Source organism: Ruditapes philippinarum, unplaced genomic scaffold (assembly GCF_026571515.1).
Source record: "Ruditapes philippinarum isolate M1 unplaced genomic scaffold, ASM2657151v2 ctg1221_1_1_1_1, whole genome shotgun sequence".
NCBI classification, from domain to species: domain Eukaryota; kingdom Metazoa; phylum Mollusca; class Bivalvia; order Venerida; family Veneridae; genus Ruditapes; species Ruditapes philippinarum.
In genome coordinates, this window is record NW_026854744.1 from 72148 (window position 1) to 97432 (window position 25285).

At 33.3% G+C, this 25285-nt stretch overlaps 1 protein-coding gene across 2 annotated transcripts in view; it reads right to left on the minus strand.

Moving 5' to 3' along the window:
• Positions 1 to 25285, minus strand: part of LOC132740910 (uncharacterized) — a 199573-nt gene that overhangs the window by 56639 nt on the left and 117649 nt on the right. For both annotated transcript variants that reach the window (XM_060728970.1, XM_060728971.1), the window contains one exon: positions 22084 to 22340. In XM_060728970.1, the coding sequence (XP_060584953.1) occupies positions 22084 to 22340 (257 nt within the window). The remainder of the gene's footprint in view (positions 1 to 22083; positions 22341 to 25285) is intronic.

Genomic DNA, 25285 nt, shown 5'->3' on the forward strand with positions numbered 1-25285 from the left:
AAGGATTCTTAGGTAATTGGGAGGACAAGCTTTAATTAGCCAAGGCCCCTGTGACCATGACCTTAGACCTGGTGACCTGAAAATAAATAGGGGTCATCTACTAATCATGACTAACCTCCATGCCAAAAATGAAGACTGTGGGTCGAAGGATTCTTAAGTTATTGGGCAGAAAAGCTTTCTTCAGTCAAGACCCTGTGACCTTGACCTTTGACTTGGTGTTCTCAAAATTACAAGAGCCATGTCAACATGGCCATCCCCCGCCGAATGTGTTTGCTCATTGGAAGAATGTATATGTAGTAGAGCAGAATAATTCCATTTTAAGAGGTCTTTTGGTAATGAAAACTGATGGCTTTAGTGATTACAGATTTGAAACCTATGTGAATACTGATGGCTGAAAATAACAAAGGGCAATAACTGAAAAATAATGCAGGGTAGGTTATCATTCTTGTGTGCTGCATCTCTCCTCAGTAAAATCTATCCACCTATGAAGTTTCAAGTTGATACCTCAAATACTTTTTGAGAAAAAAATTGAATTGAAAAATTAAGTATGAAAAATAACAAAGGGCAATAACTCAAAAATTATAAAATGTACAGTTATCATTCTTGTGCAGTGCACACCTCCTGAGTGAGATCTATGCACCTATGAAGTTTCATTTTGATATCTCAAAGGCTTTTTGAGTTATGCTCTGGACAAAAATTAATTTTGAAAAATAACAAAGGGCAATAACTCAAAAATAATGCAGGGTAGAGTTATGATTCTTTCGCACTGCACTCCTCCTCAATGAGATCCATCCACCTATGAAGTTTCAAGTTGATAACTCAAATACTTTTTGAGATAAGCTCTGGACAAAATAGCATGAAAAAACAACAAAGGGCAATAACTCAAAAATTGTATAGGGAAGAGTTATTATTCTTGCGCACAACATTCCTCCTCAATAACATCTATCCTTCTATGACATTTCATTTTGATATCTCAAACACTTTTTGAGTTATGCTCCACTCAGGTGAAAAATTAGGTATGAAAAATAACAAAGGGCAATAACTCAAAAATTATGAAAGGAAGAGTTATCATTCTTGTGCACTGCACACCTCCTGAGTGAGATCTATGCACCTATGAAGTTTCATGTTAACATCTCATAGGCTTTTGGAGTTATGCTCTGGACAAAAATCAATTTTGAAAAATAACAAAGGGCAATAACTCAAAAATCATGCAAGGTAGAGTTATCTTTCTTGTGCACTGCACTCCTCCTCAATGAGGTCTATCCACCTATGAAGTTTCAAGTTGATAACTCAAATACTTTTAGAGATATGCTCCGGACAAAAATTTCGGACGGAAGGACGGACGGACGGAAGGTCGGACGGACGGACGGAGACTATTTCTATATCCTCCGCCGAAATTTTTCAGCGGGGGATAAAAAGAGGTCATCTACTAATCATGACTTACCTCCATGCCAAATATGAAGACTGTGGGTCAAAGGAATCTTAAGTTATTGGACGGACAAGAAAAAACTGACAAACTCCCGACGGCCGGACAAGCTGATTCCAGTATACCCCCCTTACAACTTTGTTGTGCGGGGGTATAACAGATTTCAAACATTGATAAGTTAGCTCATCTTCTTGGTGATGAACTGGCGCCTCTATATACAAATGTGGTTCTGTTCATACATAGGTTATCTCATGTTCTTTGTGATAAACTCTCACCTTGAAGTTGATAGAGTTCTGTTCATACATATTTCAAAAATAGATAAGTGATCTTATTTTCCTGGTGAAAAACTGTTCGCTCATTAAAGTTCTACACATATTATGATATTTCAAATATTGGAAAGTTATCTTCATGTTCTTGGTGAAGGACTGGTGACTAGTTTTCTCCTCAATGTCATTTCTTTTTCTTATTAGATTAAGTCAAGTTACTGTATTCGTGAGGCTTTCGACATCACATCATCCAACATTGCAAAGGGCAAGCAGTCTCCTGGTATTCCAATTTCTTTTAAGTTTTGAAAAAACCCAAATATTTCAATTTCTCTAGTAGTGTTTCCGACATGAAGACACATCTACATGCATCTGTCCTTATCACTCCTGCTATTACTGTTCTATCATACAAACGCCACTGTTTTCCTGAAATATTTGGTTAGAAAAAGTTAATTGCAAAATAAAAATGCCATTATTTTTGTTGTTTTGTTCGGGGAGGGGGGGGGGGGGAGAGCAATTTAAAGCACAATTTCCAGCTTTAACTGGTTGAGGAAGACCTTGGTGCACCTATGTGTATGATTTCAGGCACCTGGGTACCATCAATGTTCCATAAATAAGCTGGATAGCTTTCTCACATGAAAATAATCCATAAACCCTTGCAGAGCTCGAACCTACAGCAGTGAAAGGCTTAATAGGTTCAAAGTCAACCAATCCACCACAGACACCCCAAGTATTTCATCTATTTGCTAAACAGCAATTTTTTCAAAATTATTTAAATTTATAAATGTGAGTGATTCTGATAACCTATAGATAGCTAAGTGTAGATAAGATAATCATATATGTCAGATATGTCGGAGTGCTTACTGTGAATATTCAATATTTTAATGTGAATTCTCCTGAGGTGAAAAGGAAAGAAAAGCTGAATTCCTAAATACATGTTACATGTCACAATTTTTCTTGCTATATTTTTGTTCTAATTTCTAGTATAAGATGATATTTAAATACACTGTAATTCCTTTTATAAAATTTGGATTTTATCCAGTGACAGAAGCTCACTGACTTAAAATAAACTGTCCTGTGTCAGCCTTTAAACAAGTCAAGAAAAAAAGCTATTAGAATATAATAATTAAGAAATATCATATACAAAAAAACCCTTTTTTAAAAATCATGTACGTTCCTTTTAAAAGGATGCTACTGAAAAAAAACAAAATTTTTCCCCTTTATTACTGCAAAAGGTTTTTTCCCAAATTTCATTACTTTTAAACCCTTTTTCCCTTGATTTCCCTTCTCATTGACCCCAAACATCCCTTTAAAATCGATTCCCGCCCTTAATTCCCAATTGACATTAAAACCGCCCTCTTTAAAAGAAAATTGGAAAGATTAAAAAAAAAATTATTTTTAAAATTTAAAAATAGTAAATATTATGTTAGTTTATATAAATCAATAATTTAAGGGATGTTGGGAAAAAGGTAGTCCCAGGGCTGATATAATTTCTCCCCGGGGTAAACCCCTTTTTACAGTAAACCCAAACCCCACCAGGCTAAATGTATTTTTAGAGGGAATTATAAACAAAGTTTTTAACAAATGAACGTGCTAGTGAAAAGTTTTTTGGGTGTGAATTTCCCCAAATTTGGTAAATCCGACCAGAAATAGTCGATTAAAACCCAATTTTTACAAAGTTTAAGAAAAATTTTTTAAAAAATTTTCCCAAGAAAAATTTTTATAGTTTCTATAGTATTAAAAGTGTATATACAGAATTACTTTAAAAGTCTTTTTCAATTAACTAATTATGGGCCCGAATTTTTTAAAAAACAACTATCTTTAAAAACCCCTTGTCTAGTTTTGAAAAACCCAAATAAATGAAATTGTTTGGGTTTTTTTATTCTGCCCCAAATTCTCACCAAAAACTTCAAGGCTTAATGAGTGAATCAGGTCCCTTCCCCAAAAGAAATTTTTGCGTACAAATTTGAAGACAAAACCAAATTAAAATAAAAAGTCTAACCCAAAAGCAAAAATCAAAAAATTTTTAAAATTTTTTTTGGAAATTTTTTATGGAGGTCAAGTTTAGTCTGGTCTATTTGAAGGGTTGTTTGGGCAAGTATGAAGACAATACACCCAAGATCTGAAAAGTTATGAAAAAGGTTTAGTTTGTTGACAGCACAAGGGAAAGCCGTCATGACCCTAAATGCAAACTGAAAAGTTCTAGCCTATACACACTGTTGAGGATAAGCCGTTCAGCATTTTTCAATAATAAATAAAAATCAATGCAATGATAAAATCAGTAACTTGCAAGTCTTCTAACATTTTTTACAAAGAAATGAACATATATATTTTTTTCCTAATAATTCTATGATGACGTTCAGCCTTTTATATTATAACAAGATATCGGAAAGATATATCAGAAATGAATTGGCCCGTGGACTTTAATGTCAATCATAGAGCTCTCTTATGCAAAATGTAATGGTAAGCAAACATCCAGCATGAAATTTTCAAGTAGCTAAAAGTGAAATAAAATTATTAAAAATACTTTGTCATATAAATTCAACTACTGTTGGAAATTGACCCAATGTTTGATTACAAATGTATTACATCTATATTGTCCATAGAAATAATAAATTAATTTTAAGTCTCTTTCTCTTTGCGCTTTCACACAGATTTAAATTATTCAACTCCATGATTTTCAGAAGGAAAAAAATCTTCTGATCATCAAACACTAAAAATTACTATACCAACTGTAAATTGCAGTCTGTGCGAAAGACTGTCGGTCCTCGGACCTCGCCAACTAAAAATCAGTAGGGCCGAGATAAATTTCGATACAGTCAGTTGTCATGTCCAAAATAAAATTTCAGCCAGTTTGAAACAATTTTGGCCTTCTAAAATATGCAAAGCTTCCAAGATCAATCTATTTTTTTAATTTTTGCTTGTATTCACAGACCAAGATAACCAAAATCACCGCCAGGATACGACCAGTTTTTTTGCTAAGTAATGTCAGCCACCATCTTGTCTTTGATATTTCCTTACCAAAACATATTTTTTCACCAATCTTCAAAATTAAACCTTTGAAAAGATGTATTGTTTTCTTGTGAATTATGCTAATGTTTTATTAATTATGTTTTCTGTATTTTTTTTTTCATAGTATCTTATAGTTGAGTCTGACAATTCATATATGCTAAATATTTTTCTTTATAATTATATAAATGGCAATATCCCTCCCCCATCCCTACAAAAAAAAACCTTTCAGAGTCCGGGCCGGTAAAAAAATCATCAGGGCCGGAAATAAATCTAAGGATTCAAGTCCTTGCGGCAGGAATTTTTTTTTTGACTTTCGCATTGACTGAAATTGTATTATGATATTCAATAAAATCTTCTTTAGAAAAACAAGTTTGCATATTATTGTTTTAGGCAACTCATTTTTAAAAATGCTGTACAGCTAGCCTCAACAGTGTGTATATGCTAGTCGTATGCGACTCGCATACAGCCAGCACTTTTGTCAAACAATACTGGTTCATACTGCTAGCCACTGCCATGATTAATTATTCCTTCCTCTACCAATTCATAAACTTCCATCAACAAAATTTTTGAATACTATTAGTATAATAATCATATAGATGTTAAAAAATAAAAGTATTTTAAATGATGACTTAATATGATGTATATAAATTCCACTGCTAAAGACAAGTTGTTTTTATTGATAGTTTATATCAACAAAGGTAATGAGGTCAGTTTCATCAGTGTATGATGACTTTTAAATTTTTGTTTAAAGTAAAAATTGATAGTCATCAAATTGTTCAAAATATTACCATACTGTTATACAGAGTTCCAGATAATTTTTTGACACTGGGGGTAATTACTTACCCCCACTTTCCAGAATGTGGGGGTAAATTTAAATAGATCAAAAATCTATCGAGTAAATTTTGTGTGAAAAAAATGTCAATTTGATTAGCCCTTGAAGCAACCATGCACTAATGTGTATTAATAAATCCTTGCAATTATCAAGAAAATAGAACAATTGTTTTATCAAGCACCTAAGCAATAAAGACGTAATTTGACTGGTTTACAGAGAAAAATAGTTGAAAGTATCTTGACGGGTATTAATTGGAAATAGATACACAGTCAACTGTTAATGGAAGCGGTCAATCAGCTGTTTCGAAAATGAAAGTACACACCAAAAACGCTTCAAATTTACATTCTTTGCGTAATAAATTTACAGAGTGCGTAAATGAACGCAACAAATTGGTAACGTTGTACGTTTTTAGTTGATTTTAAAGCGTAAAATACGCCGATACTCACATTATCTGGAATCTGTTATATTTAATAATATAATCAGTAATCTTATTATTATTGACCTGTGGTTTTGAATTTTAATACAACTACTTTTTTCACATAAATGTCTATAAATTTACAAATAAAAAATCTATAAAATTATGGACTAACCATAAATATGAAATCCTACATCTGATGAAGGCAAAACTGTGGAAATCAGATCTACATGTATGAAATAAGTATATCTGAACTTAAGTCATATTGTATTTAACAATTATTATTATTACCAGTCCTTTAAAATTTTGGGACCTCTAGGATAGGATTTTATTCATTACAGGGCTGGGGCAGTACCTCCAGTCGCTTGCAAAAATCATGATCACAAAATTGAAAACTATCATTTTTCACCAATTATAACATTTTACCTGTATACCATGACAAGTTTTGGGCCTATTTTGTTTAGCTTAGATAGCTAATACAGTAAATTGAGTTATAGAGATGTGTTCAAAAAGTAGTCAAAAATGCAATAATAATTTAAGAAAATATCTTTCCATGTTTCTGAATAAGTCCAGATATTAATTATGTGGTTTCAAAAATAAAGAGTGATAAAACAAACCAATATGTTAATAAATTGAAAAGTGGACCGAGTTGAAAAAAGGCCGAGCTGACTCGGGGCCGAGTACGTTTTAGGGCCGAGTTTGTAATGCACTTAAATTTGCAGTCTATCAAGCGAAATATATCAATAGCTTTACCAGATTGTGAAGAAAACTTGATTATACATACGGAATAGATTGCAACCAAAATATCAACGTAATAGCTGGGACTTCGTAATTGATAGCAAATCTTCTCAGCCTTTTCTCGGAATAACTGACCAAGATGGCGATTTCGGGAAAATGACGTCAGAGGGAATATAGTTCGTATTCATACGCATACAAATTTTTACTCTGTCATTCACACTTTTTAACCATTTTAAGTTTGAAAGTTATCTAATATGAAAATCGTATTCCATTTTTCCTGAATTATTGTGTTCTATGATAGTTAGTTAATTTATGACTTGATAAAATTGGCACCAAATGTATGCAAGTACTTTGGCTCTCGTGCATCGGGAACCAGAAGGTAGAACAAATTAACTGGTTCTCATTAAATTTTTATCGACTGCTAGCGTAGTAATATTCAAATCGCGTAAAGCAATGGTATATGTAATTTTGTGATAAAAGGATTTAAAATTTAGTAATAAAATGACCAGTCAATTTCAAAATAGATACGGTATAATGATGATCTGAATATTATGGCAAAATATTGGAACTATTTTTGCTCAGCGCAGCTAGATAGCCTAAACGCGTTCAAAGGGTAGTAAGCTGAATTTATCGTAATTACATTGGGGGCTTGCGCCCCCAAAAACGGAAACAGAATAACGACTAGAATTGCACGTTACTTCTATTCAGCATTCCAATAAAAGTATAGCTTATCGGTGTTGATTATATATTCACTAATGATAATGTTACAATAACAGTTTGCTACCAAAATTATGAATAGATATAAGTTTACCATTGTCATACACATATTTATTTGATTTTGCGTTGTTTACTCGACACGATAATATAATATTTCTTTTGAGGACAGTTTTAATGCAATTCACTGCATGACAATCAATAGGAAATACTTGTACCTGTGAGTAAAAACCTATTTAATACACTTGCGGGATCTTGAAGCGAAGTTTTATCTATACGAATTTAAATAATTAATTTAAAATTATATAAAAATAGCTTTACAGAGATATGGCCCATTTTTGTCAGCCAAGTTACGTTTTCTCAGCGGTGAATTATTCATCATACAAGTATTATTCACGCTTATATTTTTATATTCTCGGTATTGTTTAGATTTTTTGTGTTTATTTATATTACTAGCACCAGATAGTTAGCCTATTGAGGGCGTGATATTTAATAACCAGCACTAGATATTTAATATATTTCTTGAGCATAAAACGAATAAAAATTGTATAAAAACTATTTAAACGTATTGAAAGATAATATAGCACTACAAAACTCCGCGCAGCGGTTACGCTACGGCCAGTAACCACAGCCTTCACAAAAATCACGTGATTTCATGAAATCTGGAGTCAATCCTTTCAGATTTTGCAAAAAATATATATACAATTTTTAAGTAAATTTAAGAGTTTACAGATAAATTAACTCTTGAAATAAAGATGCTAGAGTTATGGACCTTTCTCATTTTTCCTACTGTTTAAGCTTCCTCCTTTTACAAAATCATTATGTAAATTGTAATTAATCAATTTATTCTCTCAGTCATTATGTAAATTGTAATTAATCAATTTACTCTCTCAGTCATTATGTAAATTGTAATTAATCAATTATTTCTCTCAGTCATTATGTAAATTGTAATTAATCAATTATTTCTCTCAGTCATTATGTAAATTGTAATTAATCAATTATTTCTCTCAGTCATTATGTAAATTGTAATTAATCAATTAATTCTCTCAGTCATTCATTTATTGAAATGCTATTAAAATTCTGGTATAACAACGTAAAGGTGAGATTTTTTCTGAACTACGTGTGAGGCCGATTTAGTAAAGGTTAAATGGATGTAAATTCTGGGGCCGAAACGTCTTGGGTAATTTGGTGCCGGAAAATCTTGGGGCCGAAAAGACTTGAAATCACATAAACTTGAAGCCTATTAGCTGACAACAACCCTTAAAGATGAAAAGGTTAGAAAGGGTGGAATGGAGTGAATTTGTCATATCAATCCTCGACTATATGACATTCATCAATGGCTACCATCTTTACATGCTTAGCAAAAGTGTTTCCTTCTGAGTAGTGCATTTCCAAATGTAGTATTCAAAAGAGCCTCAGGGTGTGCGAATACTAGAGAATATTGTCCTTGAATCACATCCTCAATAATATCATCTTCCACAATCTCCGACTCTTCTTCTAAAATGTGTTATGTCAGGTTACATGACTTAATGCCCTTGTGATTAAGTACATGAATCTGTTCGATTTGAATAATATTCAATGGCGCAATAACTAATGCTAGTGGTAGCTCAACGTCTTGAACTTTGGCAACAATAGATAGAGAAATACAGAATCACTAAAGAAAGCCATACACGACAAAATTGAAAATGTTGCAGGCTCGGTTTGATTGAGCATGTTCATGGACGGTAATGGAAAGTGCAAGTTACCGTCCACACCCCCTAGCACCGGCTTAAGCAGAATTCAACATTTAACACGAGAATTTGAATTTAGAAACATCCGCAGATGTATTCATACGGCGGTTATCATGGAACCTTCAATGTGACACAGTAGTGCCATTCCATGAAAAGCGGCGTATGGTCCCCAAGTAAAAGAATGCTTGTACCCTAAACGAGAAAACAATGGGCGGAACTAAATAAAATGGAATTTTGAAAGGGGATCTGAGGTTATAAAGCCTGCATATCACAGAAAAGACGTCAAAAGACAAATTTAAAAAGCAGGCAACATATCCTAAGGGTGATTATACAGTATTCAAATTGAAATACTGGAACCAGCCAAGTTGAAAATGGCCAAAAAGTAAGAACTAAAAGTACCACATGACATGTTTACACAACAATAATGTCGTGCTGAACGATCTTCAAGGATCGAAAATATAACATCATATAAGACTTGGAAAAACCTGGTAGATAAAGTTTTTTTCCGTAGCTCACATGCAGATTAACAATTACGTCTTTCCCAGACAATGCATGGCTGAAACACTTAACCTGTTTGCCTTAGGGTGAGAGTAGAATCGAAAGCATAAATTATTTCTTAAATAATTTCTTTTTCAAAGCGGCCATTGTTTTGGAAATAAACGGTGCGACATTAAAAATTATTCTCATAATATTTATAATATTCAAGTTTTCGAAATTATGTTTTTATTTTAGTTTACATCTAACACATTTTAGTCTTGAAACATTGGCAAAAACGTGTTTACTTTTTAGAATAAATATACAAATTAAAAACAAATTATATCGTCAAAAATCTTGACGAAAATGTTGTGATGGCAGAGATCTAATCCTGTAAGGGGAGATCGCTGCGTGTCGTTATGCTTCCCCATTAATTTCAACGACTGCGCAGATCTCAACAGCAATTCGTCAACGAAGTAATTTTTTTGTTATTCTAAAAGTATGCAGGTCACAGCTGACCATTCCTTCGCAGCCAGTTTACGCATGCGTAAAGCCTCATTTGTTTATTAATTTAGAAATGTTACCTCCCTTTAATAACTAACAAGAGCCGAGTTAACATGGTCATCCCCCGCCGAATGTGTTTGTTCATTGGAAGAATGTATATGTAGTAGAGCAGAATAATTCAATTGTAAGAGGTCTTTTGGTAATGAAAACTGATGGCTGAAGTGATTACAGATTTGAAACCTATGTGAATACTGACGGCTGAAAAAAATAAAGGGCAATAACTGAAAAATAATGCAGGGTAGAGTTATCATTCTTGTGTGCTGCACTCCTCCTCAAAAAGATATATCCACCTATGAAGTTTCAAGTTGATACCTGTAATACTTTTTGAGATAAGCTTCGGACAAAAAGTATGAAAAATAACAAAGGGCAATTACTCAAAAATTATAAAGGGTAGAGTTATCATTCTTGTGCACAGCATTCCTTCTCAATAAGATCTATCCACCTATGAAGTTTCATGTTGACATCTCAAAGATTTTTTGAGTTATGCTCCAAAAAAAATAAGTATGAAAAATAACAAAGGGCAATAACTAAAAAATTATGATAAAAAAGTAGAGTTATCATTCTTGTGCACTGTACACCTCCTGGGTGAGATCTATCCTCCTATGAAGTTTCATGTTTATATCTCACAGGCTTTTTCAGTTATGCTCTGGACAAAAAATTAAGATTGAAAAATAACAAAGGGCAATAACTGAAAAAATAGGCTGAAAAGATTTATCATTTTTGTGCACTGCACTTCTCCTTAATATGATCTATCCACCTTTTTAACTTGATACCTCAAATACTTTTTGAGATATCCTCCGGACAAAAATGTGGGACGAACGGAGACCATAACTCTAATAATAAGGTAATGCCAGCTCAACAGATCCTGTCGTAAAAAGGAACTGGTTTTTAATTAGATGGAAATACGGTTAAATGCATTATCTCGACAATTATCGGCACACAGGTAAGGCTGAAATAATCTAATGTATTACACACAATACAAATCATACGTATTTATACTTTATCCTATGAAAGAAATAATTGAATATAAAACATAATTATATTAATTTGCAAATTGCAACCTTAAGATATAACCAATTTATTCGGCCGAAGGCCGTCTGTTTTCACCTTGACTTCCGCTAAAATTAACAGTAAAGAAACAAGTTTGCTTCTTTAAAAAGAAGCATGCGAGAGGTCTTTTTGCTGCTGTAGACGATTTGTTTAATTCGAAAATATTTTGAGATATTTTTTCATAAACGACACAATAAATGGTTTTAAATTACAATTATTTAACAAAATAGAATTTATTATATATATTGAATATAGTATTATAATGAATGTTTGTTTTACACTTTTTTATTTTTTTTAAATGTTTTGAATGATTATATGCCGGAGAAATGGACTTTTTTCTCGGCGCATTAGGGGTACTTTTTCATAGTACATTGTATCAAAATAAAAGTTTCTAATAAAATTCAATAAGCACATTTTCGGTTAATGTTTTGGCATTTCCTATACATTTTCCAAAACGGGCATAAAGTTTGTTAATCAAACAATTTTAAGTCCCAGATTTACATAAAAAATGTTTATAACATTTGATTGGAATAAACAGTATATAAAGCTGCATGCCTCCAACCACAATATTTGAGGAAAATCTTGAGTAAAGTTTGTGCTATTTGCGCCAAAAAATCTCCGTTGCGCTATTTAGTCATACCGGCTCAAATGTTTAAGGAGCAGCACGATTTCGGTACACGGTTTATTCGGTCATATAATAGTACATGGTGATATTGTACCTGTAATGTTTACTATTACTATTTATCGGAACAAGAAATAGTAAAACGCTATTCAGAAAAACAATACGGTAAACGATTTATACAATATAAAAGATTAAAACGGAATGAAACACCCGCGTAACGCTAAGTAACGTAAATGATATTTTCCGATTTTTTCACTTCGATGTTAATTTTTCGTTTAATTTCAGTCGTATTTTGAAACGGAGCATGCGCAAAACAATTTTTGTAGACTGATTTATACTTTAGAAGAGCTCCCGTTATAGGTAGAGTTCTTTCAAACTGTTCGATTGCCCGATGGCAAGAAGTGTTGGAAGAAGATACGAGTATAAGTCAGAATAAATATAAAAACACAATAATGATATTTTCTTGATGTTTTTAACAGCTTTTCAATAAATATATGAAATTTAATATGACAAATCGCCTTTTTGATACTTTTGCGTTCGATTGGGTTTCTCTTCTGAGCTGTTCTGGTCTCTCGAACCGGGCATAAGACGATTGAAACGAACTTTCGACTAATTTACAGTTGCAAAGTTCTCTGTGGAATTAGTGCATATTATGTACTAAATGTTTTATTATAAATTCCTATTGAAATCAAATTCCATTTTGATTAAAATCAAATAATGTAAGTAATATTGTTTAAATCTAAGATGACAATTAATGGGAAAAACATTGCGGGTAAAATGAATTGAAATAAAAATATTGAGGACGAATAAAATGTTCTGTTTGTGGTTAGCATGGTTAGTGGTAGCTTATCCTATGCAAGTTAACAAGTTTGACTTCGGCCGAGTATCTTTTTTAAAGATGCTTCTTGATTAATCTATCGTCTGCTATTGTTAGCCGACTTAATACATTTGTCCTACTTCATCGCACTTTGGAGTCAAACGCGCTTTGGGGTCCAACCCCAAAGTGCGTTAGGCCCTTTTTATGTCAAAGTTTGAACCCAAAGTGCGTTACACAAGTACATATGCATTTTTAACATCAGACAACCGTCCTCTGGGTTCATAAAAATTAAACCAGTAAGAAATAATTTCAGTGATATTTTAACATCTTAATTGTTAACTAAAAATAAGGAATACATGAACTGTTAAATTCGGTCATATCTTTCTAAAGAATGCGTTTTGTATTGATTATTCTTTATTTGAACAACATATTTATCATATACATGTATGCCCATTAGATGTTTTAGGTACGGAGACTTTAATTGTAGGTACAGAACCAATTTAAAACGAAATGGTTATATAATTGTATATTTATTGCATGTTAGGAACTGATTATAATATTTCATGGATAACTATATATTACAAATTGACATTGTATAAGACAATAATTAAACAAATTTTATTTTATGCTTTCGAGTGGATTACTGAATTATCCGTGAAAATTATATTTGATAATTTCACAGTGAAAATTATCAAAATATAATTTCACACTTTACAATAGCGAAACTACTTTTAAAGATTTCCCCCATGTGGTCCCTCAGTTTTATTTTTTGCTGACAATTCTGACATTGTCAGGGCTGTTTATAGAAAAGCAAAACTGAAATTGATAAATAACTTAAATTTCAAAGGAATAAAAAGAAGGAAAAAAACTTCTATTCATTCAAATAACCAATACCAATCTCGCTAAAGTTTTTGTTTCATTTTTACAGTCTGAAAAATACACTTCCTTCCAAATGCAAAAAACTGCTCTTGATCACACGAGCAATAACTGCCTAATGCAATATGAAAACTTGAAACCAGTCCGATGAATAAGTAAACAACCTATATTATATGTTATTTTTGTTTTGGAGTGATATATGTGGATATATTACCTGTCAAGATTTTATACCACCCGAGCCGTTAGGCGAGGGTGATATTTTATCTTGGCAGGTAATATATCCACATTTATCACTCCAAAACCAAAATAATAATTTTATTACCCTTCCCCTGCCAAGTTAAGACAATTTTAGAACAAATCATTGCTACTTTTAATGAAACGTCGAAATAAGATTCCCTTTAGGGTACCCCTTCACCACAACATGACGTCACATAAATACATGACGTATTTTCTTTCGAACCTAACGAATGTAAACAAGAGAAAAGGAGTAGTCTTTTGAAAGCACTTTTTTGGAATTAATATCAAGCTTTCACAAGGTCATATTTGTTTTCAATACTGATGAGAATATGTATCATTACTCTATTTTGGTAAATATTTATCATTTGACAGTTAAAAAGATTTTGTTAATCGGAATTTACATCGCGTAAAATCAAACCGTACGCGCATCGCCACAGCGCATGTTGTTTACAACGTGGGGTACCCAACGGAGAATATTTAGTGTGTTTATTACCCGTCTGGCTCGGTAGTATCAATTACTTTCGGGTGATCAATATCCAATCAAAAAGGCGGAAAAGATCTGGAAGGGTAATAAACATAAATATGACGTCGCTTTGACTTGGCAAAGCAACGTCATATCAAAATTGCTCAAAAACTCACGTTCAGCAAGAAAATCTGGCGGAACAATTAAAAATAACAACAATTAAGATAGCGTATATTTACATTAATTTTGACCTATTTATGCACAAAAGTAAAAATTAAATACCTTTGAACAATATAATTAAACTGTCACATCCGAAAAAATCCTGATTAAATCATTTAGTTAAATTCCATATACAGCCGATAAAGAAATGACCACTATACAGTGCGCAAAATCTGATTGGCTAATTCAAATGCAAGCGTTTAAACTAGTCAGAAGATTCTTACGGAATATTTTTGAACGAAATAATTGCCCATGCACCGTCAGTGTGTTCGAATATATTTTTCAGTTCAAAATTTGGAATCAATCTGTAAAGCGCTTTACTTTACCAGTATGGCCGATAGACAAAAATAGATTGATGTTTATATTTTATTTTAAATTGATAAGAACGTTGTTTTAGAGGTTTTGTTAATTATTGAGCATGAAGTTGAAAGAAAAGAAGATAAGCTTTTGTATAAAGCTTGGAAGGCAAGACAATAGAAATTTTTGTGATTTGTTTATGATGCTATGCGTTTATTGGCAATAACTATTAGACGTCATGCTTGACCGACATATAAAATATAACAAGCCTGTAACGGCGCATTTTTACACGAACGACCACACAGTTAATGATTTTTCAATAATGGTCTGGAAAAGCTATACGGGAATGACCAATACCGAAAAACAATAAAAAATTTGTGGAAAAATAAATTAAGAACCTAAAGACCATATGGAGTTAATACCAAAGAATAACGCGGCAGACGGCAAACAACGCCTCGACGGGCGTCGTTCATTGACGTTACGTCACTTCCATTGTTTTGTTTTGATATACATGTATTTGTATGTAAAATAAATGCTGCTGATGAAGGCCGCAAGGCCGAAAGCTACGGCAAATTTAAATTAGCGTTTTTGCTTATATACGGCAAGTTATAGATTTTACATATTAATTATATATATAAATAAAACAAATTGAATATCAAAAAAATAACATTACATTTCTGAAACATGCTTGAATTTTAAAAGTTACCTTTGACAATGGAATTGTTATTTTTGAGAAAATCTCCATGTTTTTTAACTTACAAAGATACATAGAACCAGAGTTTATAGTTTTATGAACCACGAATGGTTTAATGATTTCTTACGCAAATGTAAAATTGTGTTCTACCGGACAAATAGTTATACACAAGATGAAATAAACATCGAAGGGCATGTATCACACATATACTAGTATTCAAGATAGCCGAAATTGAAAGTTAAATTTACTTGGAAATGATGCTATTAATATAATCCCCCATGCCAGATGAATTTTCCGAACAGAAACACTTTTACCATTTTCGAGTAACGTTCCATCCAGTCGTTGATATCTGCTATCAAATAAAGAACCGATTCGGACAACTTTTGAATAAAACTGCGTTTCAACACTGTGGTATAAATAATTTACAAAACATTCGGAATAAAGTCCAGAAGTAACCTAAATAGTAAAAAACATGTGAGCAGGAATGATTGACCAAGCTATCCGTCATGAGCGCATTTTTTTTGCGCGGAACTTCTCAATTGATGCATCGCAGTGTGCCCGTTCATACACAATCGTGTAGAACTTACCATGTTCTTACGCGCTGAAAAGCCCGGTAGGGAGAGAAAACATGTTATAACTGATTGTTATATTATTATTATTTGTGTTAATATTTACGGGAAAAAACCCGTGTTGTAAGTAGCGATACTTTAATCATTTGCATATGACAACAGTTTTTGCATATTACTTTAGCAAATATTTGTGCTTTTTTTCACAATCACTGTGGCGCCGTTATATGTCGCAACGCCGCTAAATGTCGCACTTGTCGTTAAATGTCGCACCATTGTCGCTTATAAATGTCGCAACCACCGCTATATGTCGCAAAATCGTTTGCCGTTAAATGTCGCAATGGTAATAGACTGGTCCCCTGCGCACTTCTAAAAAGTACGACAGGAAACCTCCAGCGAATGCAGTTATTTCATTGGTTAATCGATATATGTAAACACATATGGCTGCCGGTGGCTGAAGAGAGTACAGAAATTTAGTTATATTTCTGTTATTTTTATTTTTTCGAGAGGTTATATTTGCGAAATTTATTTTCAAAACCGTAACATGTTAAATAAGTAAGGCATAATAACCATGACTACATGAGAGGACTGTTTGTTTTAGCCTTTGTTGGGAATAATTAAATGTAATCAAAGCCATTGATTAAGATCCGTCCCATTAACGATTCGACCCATATAATTCAAAGATTTTATGAAATAAAATTTTATTTCAAAATGGTTGTGGCCTTTTCAAAAATGGTTTAAATGTATAAAACATCAAGGAAACAGTGTTTTCTCCTCTTTTACATCCATATATAGCATAAAACTCCAGGGACAGTTTCCTGTACATTTTTTTCATCCCCTTATCAAAATTTAAATGTTATTTCCTATGGTTGTCAGTCATCATGAATATGATATACATATACATTACTTATAGGCAAGAAGACTCTACTTCCTTGAACCAACCAGTACTTGGGTCATGATGAAGAAACATGGTTGTGACCCGATAAGTGCTCGAATCCATGATGAGGTTGAAACGTAGAATCCTAAACTCCAGGCCACTGCTCCTCTTATTTTTTTTATTTCTCATTGACCTTTCAAAAAATTAAGTAAATGATTCAAGCTTCAGCCAAAATAGAGAGAAAGGGAGGAACAAGTTTTTGATTTTATTTACCGGTATATGACATTCAAAATTTTGATTTGATATTGAATTACAGGTGAACAGGTACTTCCCCACAAGAAATTATTAACAATATGCCACAATATCAATTTGCCAGAGTTAAATAATAATTCACCATTGTATGATTAAAGCAAAAACTGAGTTAAATTAACTCAAGGAATGAAATTTAAAATGGAAATTAATTAAAAGGATTTCAGCAACAGTTTGATATGCCCCATTATGGACGTGAAAAAAGGCATTTAAACACATGGCGATTTGTTATGTGATGAATTTTTATTGTTGCGAATCGTAAAAGTGTCAAATGGAAGATTTGACCTACAGACTGTATTTGAAGGCAAGCAGTGTTTGCCAACTTCACTTTTTTTCGGAATCCATCATCTTGCTAAGCAACTAGCTATGACTGATAATATAATTCCATGTTATCATCAATAATGGTTTAGGATATTTATGTGCACATGAAACATATTGTTGAAAGTTGCTTTAAATTTATTGTAAACTTGATGTAAACATTTCTTACAATTTCAGATGTATAGAAAGGCAGTATTTATAATATTCACTGTATTTATCATGTTAGGATAATGAAAAGCAACAAACACCGCTAGGCGGAGCATTATATGCCTGAAAGTGATTTTTTAAGTAAAGATGAAGCATTTGTAAGACACATGGAATTAAATAAAGTATTACCTCCTTCAAATAACAATCATCCTATGAAATTTGAATATTGTGGGTCGAATGGAACTTAAATTATGCTCAAGAAACTGTTTTCAATTTCAAAGTAATAGTGACCTTGACCTTTGACCTTATGACCCCAAAATCAAGAGGGGTCTTCTGCCCAATATAGACAATCATCCTATGAAGTTTAAACACTGTGGGCCAAATGGAACTTAAGTTATGCTCCGGAAACTGTTTTCAGTTTTAAAGTAATAGTGACCTTGACCTTTGACCTTGTGACCCCAAAACCAATAGGGGTCTTCTACCCAATATGGACAATCATCCTATGAAGTTTGAACACTGTGGGCCAAATGGGACTTAAGTTATGCTCCGGAAACTGTTTTCAGTTTTAAGGTCATAGTGACCTTGACCTTTGACCTTGTAACCCCAAAATCAATAAGAGTTTTCTACCCAATATAGACAATCATCTTGTGAAGGGCCAAATGGGACTTAAGTTATGCTCCGGAAACTGTTTTCAGTTTTAAGGTCATAGTGACCTTGACCTTTGACCTTGTGACCCCAAAATCAATAGGGGCCTTCTACCCGATATTGACAATCATCCTATGAAGTTTGAACACTGTGGGCAAGATGGAACTTAAGTTATGCTCCGGAAACTGTTTTCAGTTTTAAGGTCATAGTGACCTCGACCTTTGACCTTGTGACCCCAAAATCAATAGAGGTCTTCTACCCAATATGGACAATCATCTTGTGAAATTTGAACACTGTGGGCCAAATTGGACTTAAGTTAGGCTCCGGAAACTGTTTTCAGTTTTAAGGTCATAGTGACCTTGACCTTTGACCTTGTGACTCCAAAATCAATAGGGGTCTTCTACCCAATATGGACAATCATCCTATCAAGTTTGAATATTGTGGGCCAAGTGGAACTTAAGTTATGCTCCGGAAACCCAATTGCTAACGGACGGACGGACAGACGGGCGCCAGGGGGTAAAACATAATATGCCCGAAATTATTTCGGGCATATAAAAATAGTCATATAGACTGTTAACATAATCTTCACTATTTTTTCCAACAGTTTAATACTCATTTAATGATTATGAATGTCAATGTCAATTCGTTGATACCGCATCACAGTTTTTTGTTTTTGTCTATTTTCAAAACAACCTTTGGCTTTCTGAAGGGAAAAATGTATATATAACAAGATAAATCAGAAAAAGGGAAAAATATTAAATAAAATTCCAACAACTATGAATGGAATTCACTTACACATTCAATTAAATTATCAATGCAATTTAACATATATGGCATAGGCTATCTATAACAACTCTCTGTCATTTAATTTTATCAACAAGCTGATAATCATATAAGTCAGCTGCTGTTAAGTCATGGTTCTGGTGAATAATGTGCACAGGGCATTTCAGTTGAAAAATAGCATTTTGAGGAAAAAGTCTTTTTTAGGGGGCTGTAAAATAAAGGAAAATAATCACTGAGTAAACAAATACCAGCCAAAAATACTTTAATTGTATCATAGGTTGGGGACCTTTTGAGTTAAATCGTATACATGTACATGCACAGTGCGTTAACTGGAGTTTAGTTTAATAATATTTTATTGTATAAATATACACACAATATACAATTTCATAATTTTACAGACATGATCAAGTGTACATACAAAAGGGTTGGGCCAAAAGTTCTAACAACATTATCGTGGGCCCTTCCCTGAGGTTAGTCAGAAATAAGTTTATACTATTTGAATAAAGTTGTGTGATATCAAATAATTATCAATTTCAGTTTTAAGTAATTTTCAGGAACTAATTTTCATGAACTAATTTTAACAAATGTTTTATATGTAAATATAAATTAATGAAATGAACATTTAATAGAAAAAAAATATATAAAATAGAAATATAGATAAGCATTATAATAAAATTATGATACTAAGAGTGATTAAATTATTTAAATATTTTAAATGTTTAAAGTATAAGTTTCAAAAGTCAATAGTGTTCCATTTAAAGTTGTTTATGGCTTTTGAAGTATCAAATTTTGAGAAAAAGGAATAAATAATAGAACGAAATAATAAAATTATTGTATTAGTTACAAAAACTGCAAAAAAATACTATTAATAAATAAATAATTACAAAAATATTCACCGCACAAAACCCTGCTTAATCTTAAAGTACTGTTTCAGCAGTAAAAAGTTTGATTTTATTCAATTAAATTTCTTGCTTGATTTAATAAAAGTCTGTACTTCTTTAAAAAGAATTTCATTTTCGGATTCAGATCGCCCTTCTATTCCAAACAAAAGTTTCCGTACACTAAGAGGATGAAAAGAACACTAAGAGGATGAAAAGATCTTGTATTTAAAAAAAATGTTCTTCTTTGTTCACTGTATAATTTGCATTTTAAAAAATAGTGTTCTGAATTTTCAATGTGTGCTCCACATATACAAGATGGACTTGAAACAATGTGATTATCATATAAATCCGAATTAAGGTTACTGCAGTTGTTTCTTAAACGAGTATGATGTACAGAAGAGAAGCGTTCACCTTTAATAAAAAATGAAGGGACCGATGGGGATTTAAATATCTTTTTTAGTGCTGCAGGTATCAGTTACCCGCACTCCAGAGCATGCCCGTTGATTGGCTCTTTTTTGCTGGGGTTTACTTATTGTGACGGCAGAGAAAGGAAAGGCGGCAGAAATATTATATTCAGATGCTCTTTCATTGGTTACTTTTTTCTGGGGTTTCATATTGTGACAACAGGGTACGCGTTGTTATGTTTGACTATGATACAAAAGAGAAAGAACACCAAAACACTTTGTACTGTATTGAAAACTCAATATAATAAACTATTCTAATATTTATTTACAGAAGTATTCACAGAGGTCTTGCTATATTGCATGTATAATGTAAACTGTCTATCAAAGAGGGCTCAGAGAGAGAGTTCTCAGAGTGTGCATATTTAATCAAGTAGGCGGAGCTAATCTCTAAATACTAACAACACTACACACTTGGCAATCTGATTTATACTCGGGGGCTATGCCCCCTCGTACAAATCAGATAGCCTCGTGTTTCGGTGCTCTTCTTATTAGAGATTTACAGCTTGTACGGATAACGATAGCCGGAGACGAACAACGGTCAAAATATTCGGGGGTTATCTCAAAATATTTATCATTCAATTAAATTCAGTAAGAGCTATCACCTTTTTATGGCAAGTAAGATAAGTACAAATATATACAATTGTTTATTTATTCATACACTATAAATTGGTCTGTAACGTTTTATCTCTGCTATAGCGTGATCAAGACATACACAGTATTTTACTATTCTGTTAAGTTTTAGGCACTTTCTCCGTTTAGGCCCCTATTTACGGCGTATTTGAGCTGACGTTTTACACTCGTTGTGAGTTAAACGGGCATGATATATATGGTATACAGTGAAAAAAATCAACAGAGGGCCATAATTCTGACAAATTTGGTCGCAGCAAAAATTCCTTCCTTTACTACCATCTACACATTAAGGTTGTTCATCCCTGGAAGTTTAAGCAAAATCTGCTATCCGGTTTAAGACGAGTTGCGTTCATAAAATTCCTATATAATATATAGTGAAAAAATCAACAAAGGGCCATAATTCTGTTAAATTTGGTCGCAGCAAATATTCCTTCCTTTACTTCCATCTACACATTAAGGTTGTTCATCCCTGGAAGTTTAAGCAAAATCTGCTATCCGGTTTAAGAGGAGTTGCGTTCATAAAATTCCTATATAGTATATAGTTAAAAAATCAACAAAGGGCCATAATTCTGTTAAATTTGGTTGCAGCGAAAATTCCTTCCTTTCCTACCATCTACACATTAAGGTTGTTCATCCCTGGAAGTTTAAGCAAAATCTGCCATCCGGTTTAAGAGGAGTTGCGTTCACAAGATTTCGGGACGTACGGACGGACAGAAGGACGGACAAGTGCAACGCTATATGCCCCCCACTTTGTGGGGGCATAAAAAGTACATCGCATTTCTAAAATAGTGGAAGCGGCATCCTAATAAGCCATGTATATTTCATATTGCTCCATTGTCAACGTTTGTCAATCAGTTTTTGAATTGGTTTTGAAATATAAATAGTTTTAGATTCAAAAATACATCCGGCTATCGGTTTTTACGTGTGTTGCTATTCAATTCCATATTATTTCTGATGTCACGGGCATGTGGGATGACCACCCTGTTTAATCAGTTATTAATATGAAAATGGATGACTTACTTATTCTGCAAGAGTTTGCCGATTTTTCAATGTAATTGTTGACATCTGTCTGAAATATTATAATGTTGTCTGTGGATTCTTTTATGCGGACTTCAAATATGACGTCATTTCCACATTTGTTACCGATCTCAGTTGACGCATCCTCCAGCAAATGACAATCCCAAGGTGTGTAGCGAAATGTGATATATTTGTCTTTCATGGAATCTACACAGTTCGGAACTGTCCTATTAACACAATCAAATAACTCTTGGAGACATCTGAAAATAAGCATTTTATAATTAATAAATCAATAAAATAAGAAATGAAATAAAATATACTATACAAACCATACTAAATAACACATGAAGTTGGCGACAAAGCGGCCAAAAAGCCTGGCGGAGTGAAATTGGCGGTTTAGCGGCCAGATGTTTTTTTTTAAGTACGTAGCGTTCTTTTTCTAATGGCAAACTGTACATGAGATAAATGCCTGAAAATTCGAGCTCTCTCAAGCGCGTTTTTGTCAAACACACCACAACTGATTTACATTGATAAGAAGTTGGAAGACCACTGTATGAACGGTTGGCTCTTAATAATGATTTTTTTTCTCGAAAACAAGAATTTGTAACAAAGGTACCAATGTCCCCCGCCTCGGGGAAGTTTTATATGAAGCATAAAATTGTGCTATTTCAAAAGATTGAGGTATGGATCTAAGGAAATTCAGTCCAAAATTATGATCAATGCTACATCTGCAAATGCAACAATAATTTCATCAAAGAAATAAAATGAAAATCTATCATGTTAAGCTTTGACCTTTAAGTGTGACCTTGACCTTGGAGGTAGGGGTGCAGGTATTGTGCATGACATATCGTCTTATTATTGTAACTATTTGTACCAAGCATTTTCAAAATTCCTTGAACTATGAAGGAGTTATAGATGAGACAAAAAATATACCCTCTCTAACAGACTACCTCTAAGTGTGACCTTGGAGGTAGGGACCCATGTTTTGGGCCTGACATATCATCTTATTATTGTGATTATTTGTGCAAAGTATTTTTAAAATCCCTTGATCTATGAAAAAGTTATGGTCTGGACACAAAATATACCCTATAAGTGACTATGTAAATCTTTGACCTCTACATGTGACCTTGACCTTGGAGGTAGGGACACTGGTGTTACGCATGACTATTTATGCAAGGTATTTTCAAAATACCTTGATATATGAAGAAGTTATGGATGGGACACAAAATATACCATACAACAGACTTTTGACCTCTTAAGTGTGCCCTTGACCTTTGAGGTAGGGGTGCAGGTGTTGTATTTGACATATTGTCTTATTATTCTGACTATTTGTGCCAAGTTATTTCAAAATCCATTGAACTATGAAGAAGTTCTAGATCGAACACAATATATACCCTTTAACAGACTATGTGAATTTTTGACCTCCAAAAATGTGACCTTGACGTTGGAGGTAGGGATGCAGGTACTGCGCATGACACATTGTCTTATTATATAGTGACTATTTGTGCCAAGTATTTTCAAAATCCTTTGATATATGAAAAAGTTATGGACCGGACACAAAATATACCCTATAACTGACTATGTTAATCTTTGACCTCCAAGTGTGACCTTGACCTCAAATAGACAATGTCGACCTTGAATGAGCAAGTGCGAGCTTGACCTTAGAGGTAGGGCTCTGGTTGTTGCGCATGACACATCCTCTTATTATAACAAACATATGTGCCAAGTTATTTCAGGTTCCTTTAATAAATGACAAAGTTATGGACCGGACACGAAAGTGTGACGGACGGACGGAGCCTATTTCTATATCCCCGTTTTTTCTTCGAAAAGGCGGGGGACAATTAACACACTTTATATACAGGAAGAGCAAATGGCCAAGCCATGCGGAAATCTCCTGGACATGTTCCTTGGGTAAGGGCTTTAAAACTTAAAACATGTTAAGTACACTCTCCATAGTTGTTCAACATTTGCAATAGAATTGATCAAATGGTTTTTAAACGGCAGGCTCGTGAAAATGATGTTTTTTCCCAAAATTTACATAGATAAAGAACAAATCGCCGTTGCAAAAATGACCAAGCCATGCGGAAATATCCTATACATGTTCAATGGGTAAGCTTTAAAACTTAAAACATGTAAAGTAGACCTGCCATAGTTGTGCTAAATCGAATTTGAAACGGAATTGATCAAATTGTTTTTGAACAATACGCTCGTGAAAATGATGATTTTTCCGAAATTTATATAGAAAAAGAACAAATCACGGTGCATAAAAATGACCAAGCCACGCGGAAATCTCCTGGACATAAAACTTGGGTTAGGGCTTTAGACCTTATAATGTTCAAAGAAAACCCTCCAAAGTTGTACAAAATCGATTTTGCAACGATATTGGTCGAATGATTTTTCAACAGTTGAAACAAGAATATGATGCTTTTTTTTACGAAAATGATGTTTTTTCCGAAATTTATATAGAGAAAAAACAAATCGAGGTGCCTAAAAATGACCATGCCACGCGGAAATCTCCTAGACATATTACTTGGGTTAGGGCTTTAGGCCTTTTTATGTACAAAGAAGACCCATTAAAAATGTACAAAATCGAATTTTGATTGGAAGTGGTCAAACTATTTTGGAACAATACGCTCGTGAAAATGATGATTTTTCCGAAATTTATATAGAAAAAGAACAAATCACGGTGCATAAAAATGACCAAGCCACGCGGAAATCTCCTGGACATATTACTTGGGTTAGGGCTTTAGGCCTTATAATGTTCAAAGAAGACCCTCCAAAGTTGTACAAAATCGAATTTGCATTGGAATTGGTCAAATGGTTTTTGAACAATACGCTCGTGAAAATGATGATTTTTCCGAAATTTATATAGAAAAAGAACAAATCGCGGTGCCTAAAAATGACCATGCCACGCGGAAATCTCCTGAACATATTACTTGGGTTAGGGCTTTAGGTCTTTTTATGCACAAAGAAGACCCTTTAAAAATGTACAAATCGAATTTTGATTGGAATTGGTCAAATTATTTTGGAGCAATACGCTCGTGAAAATGATGATTTTTCCGAAATTTATATAGAAAAAGAACAAATCACGGTGCATAAAAATGACCAAGCCACGCGGAAATCTCCTGGACATATTACTTGGGTTACGGCTTTAGGCCTTATAATGTTCAAAGAAGACCCTCGCAATTTATACAAAATCGAATTT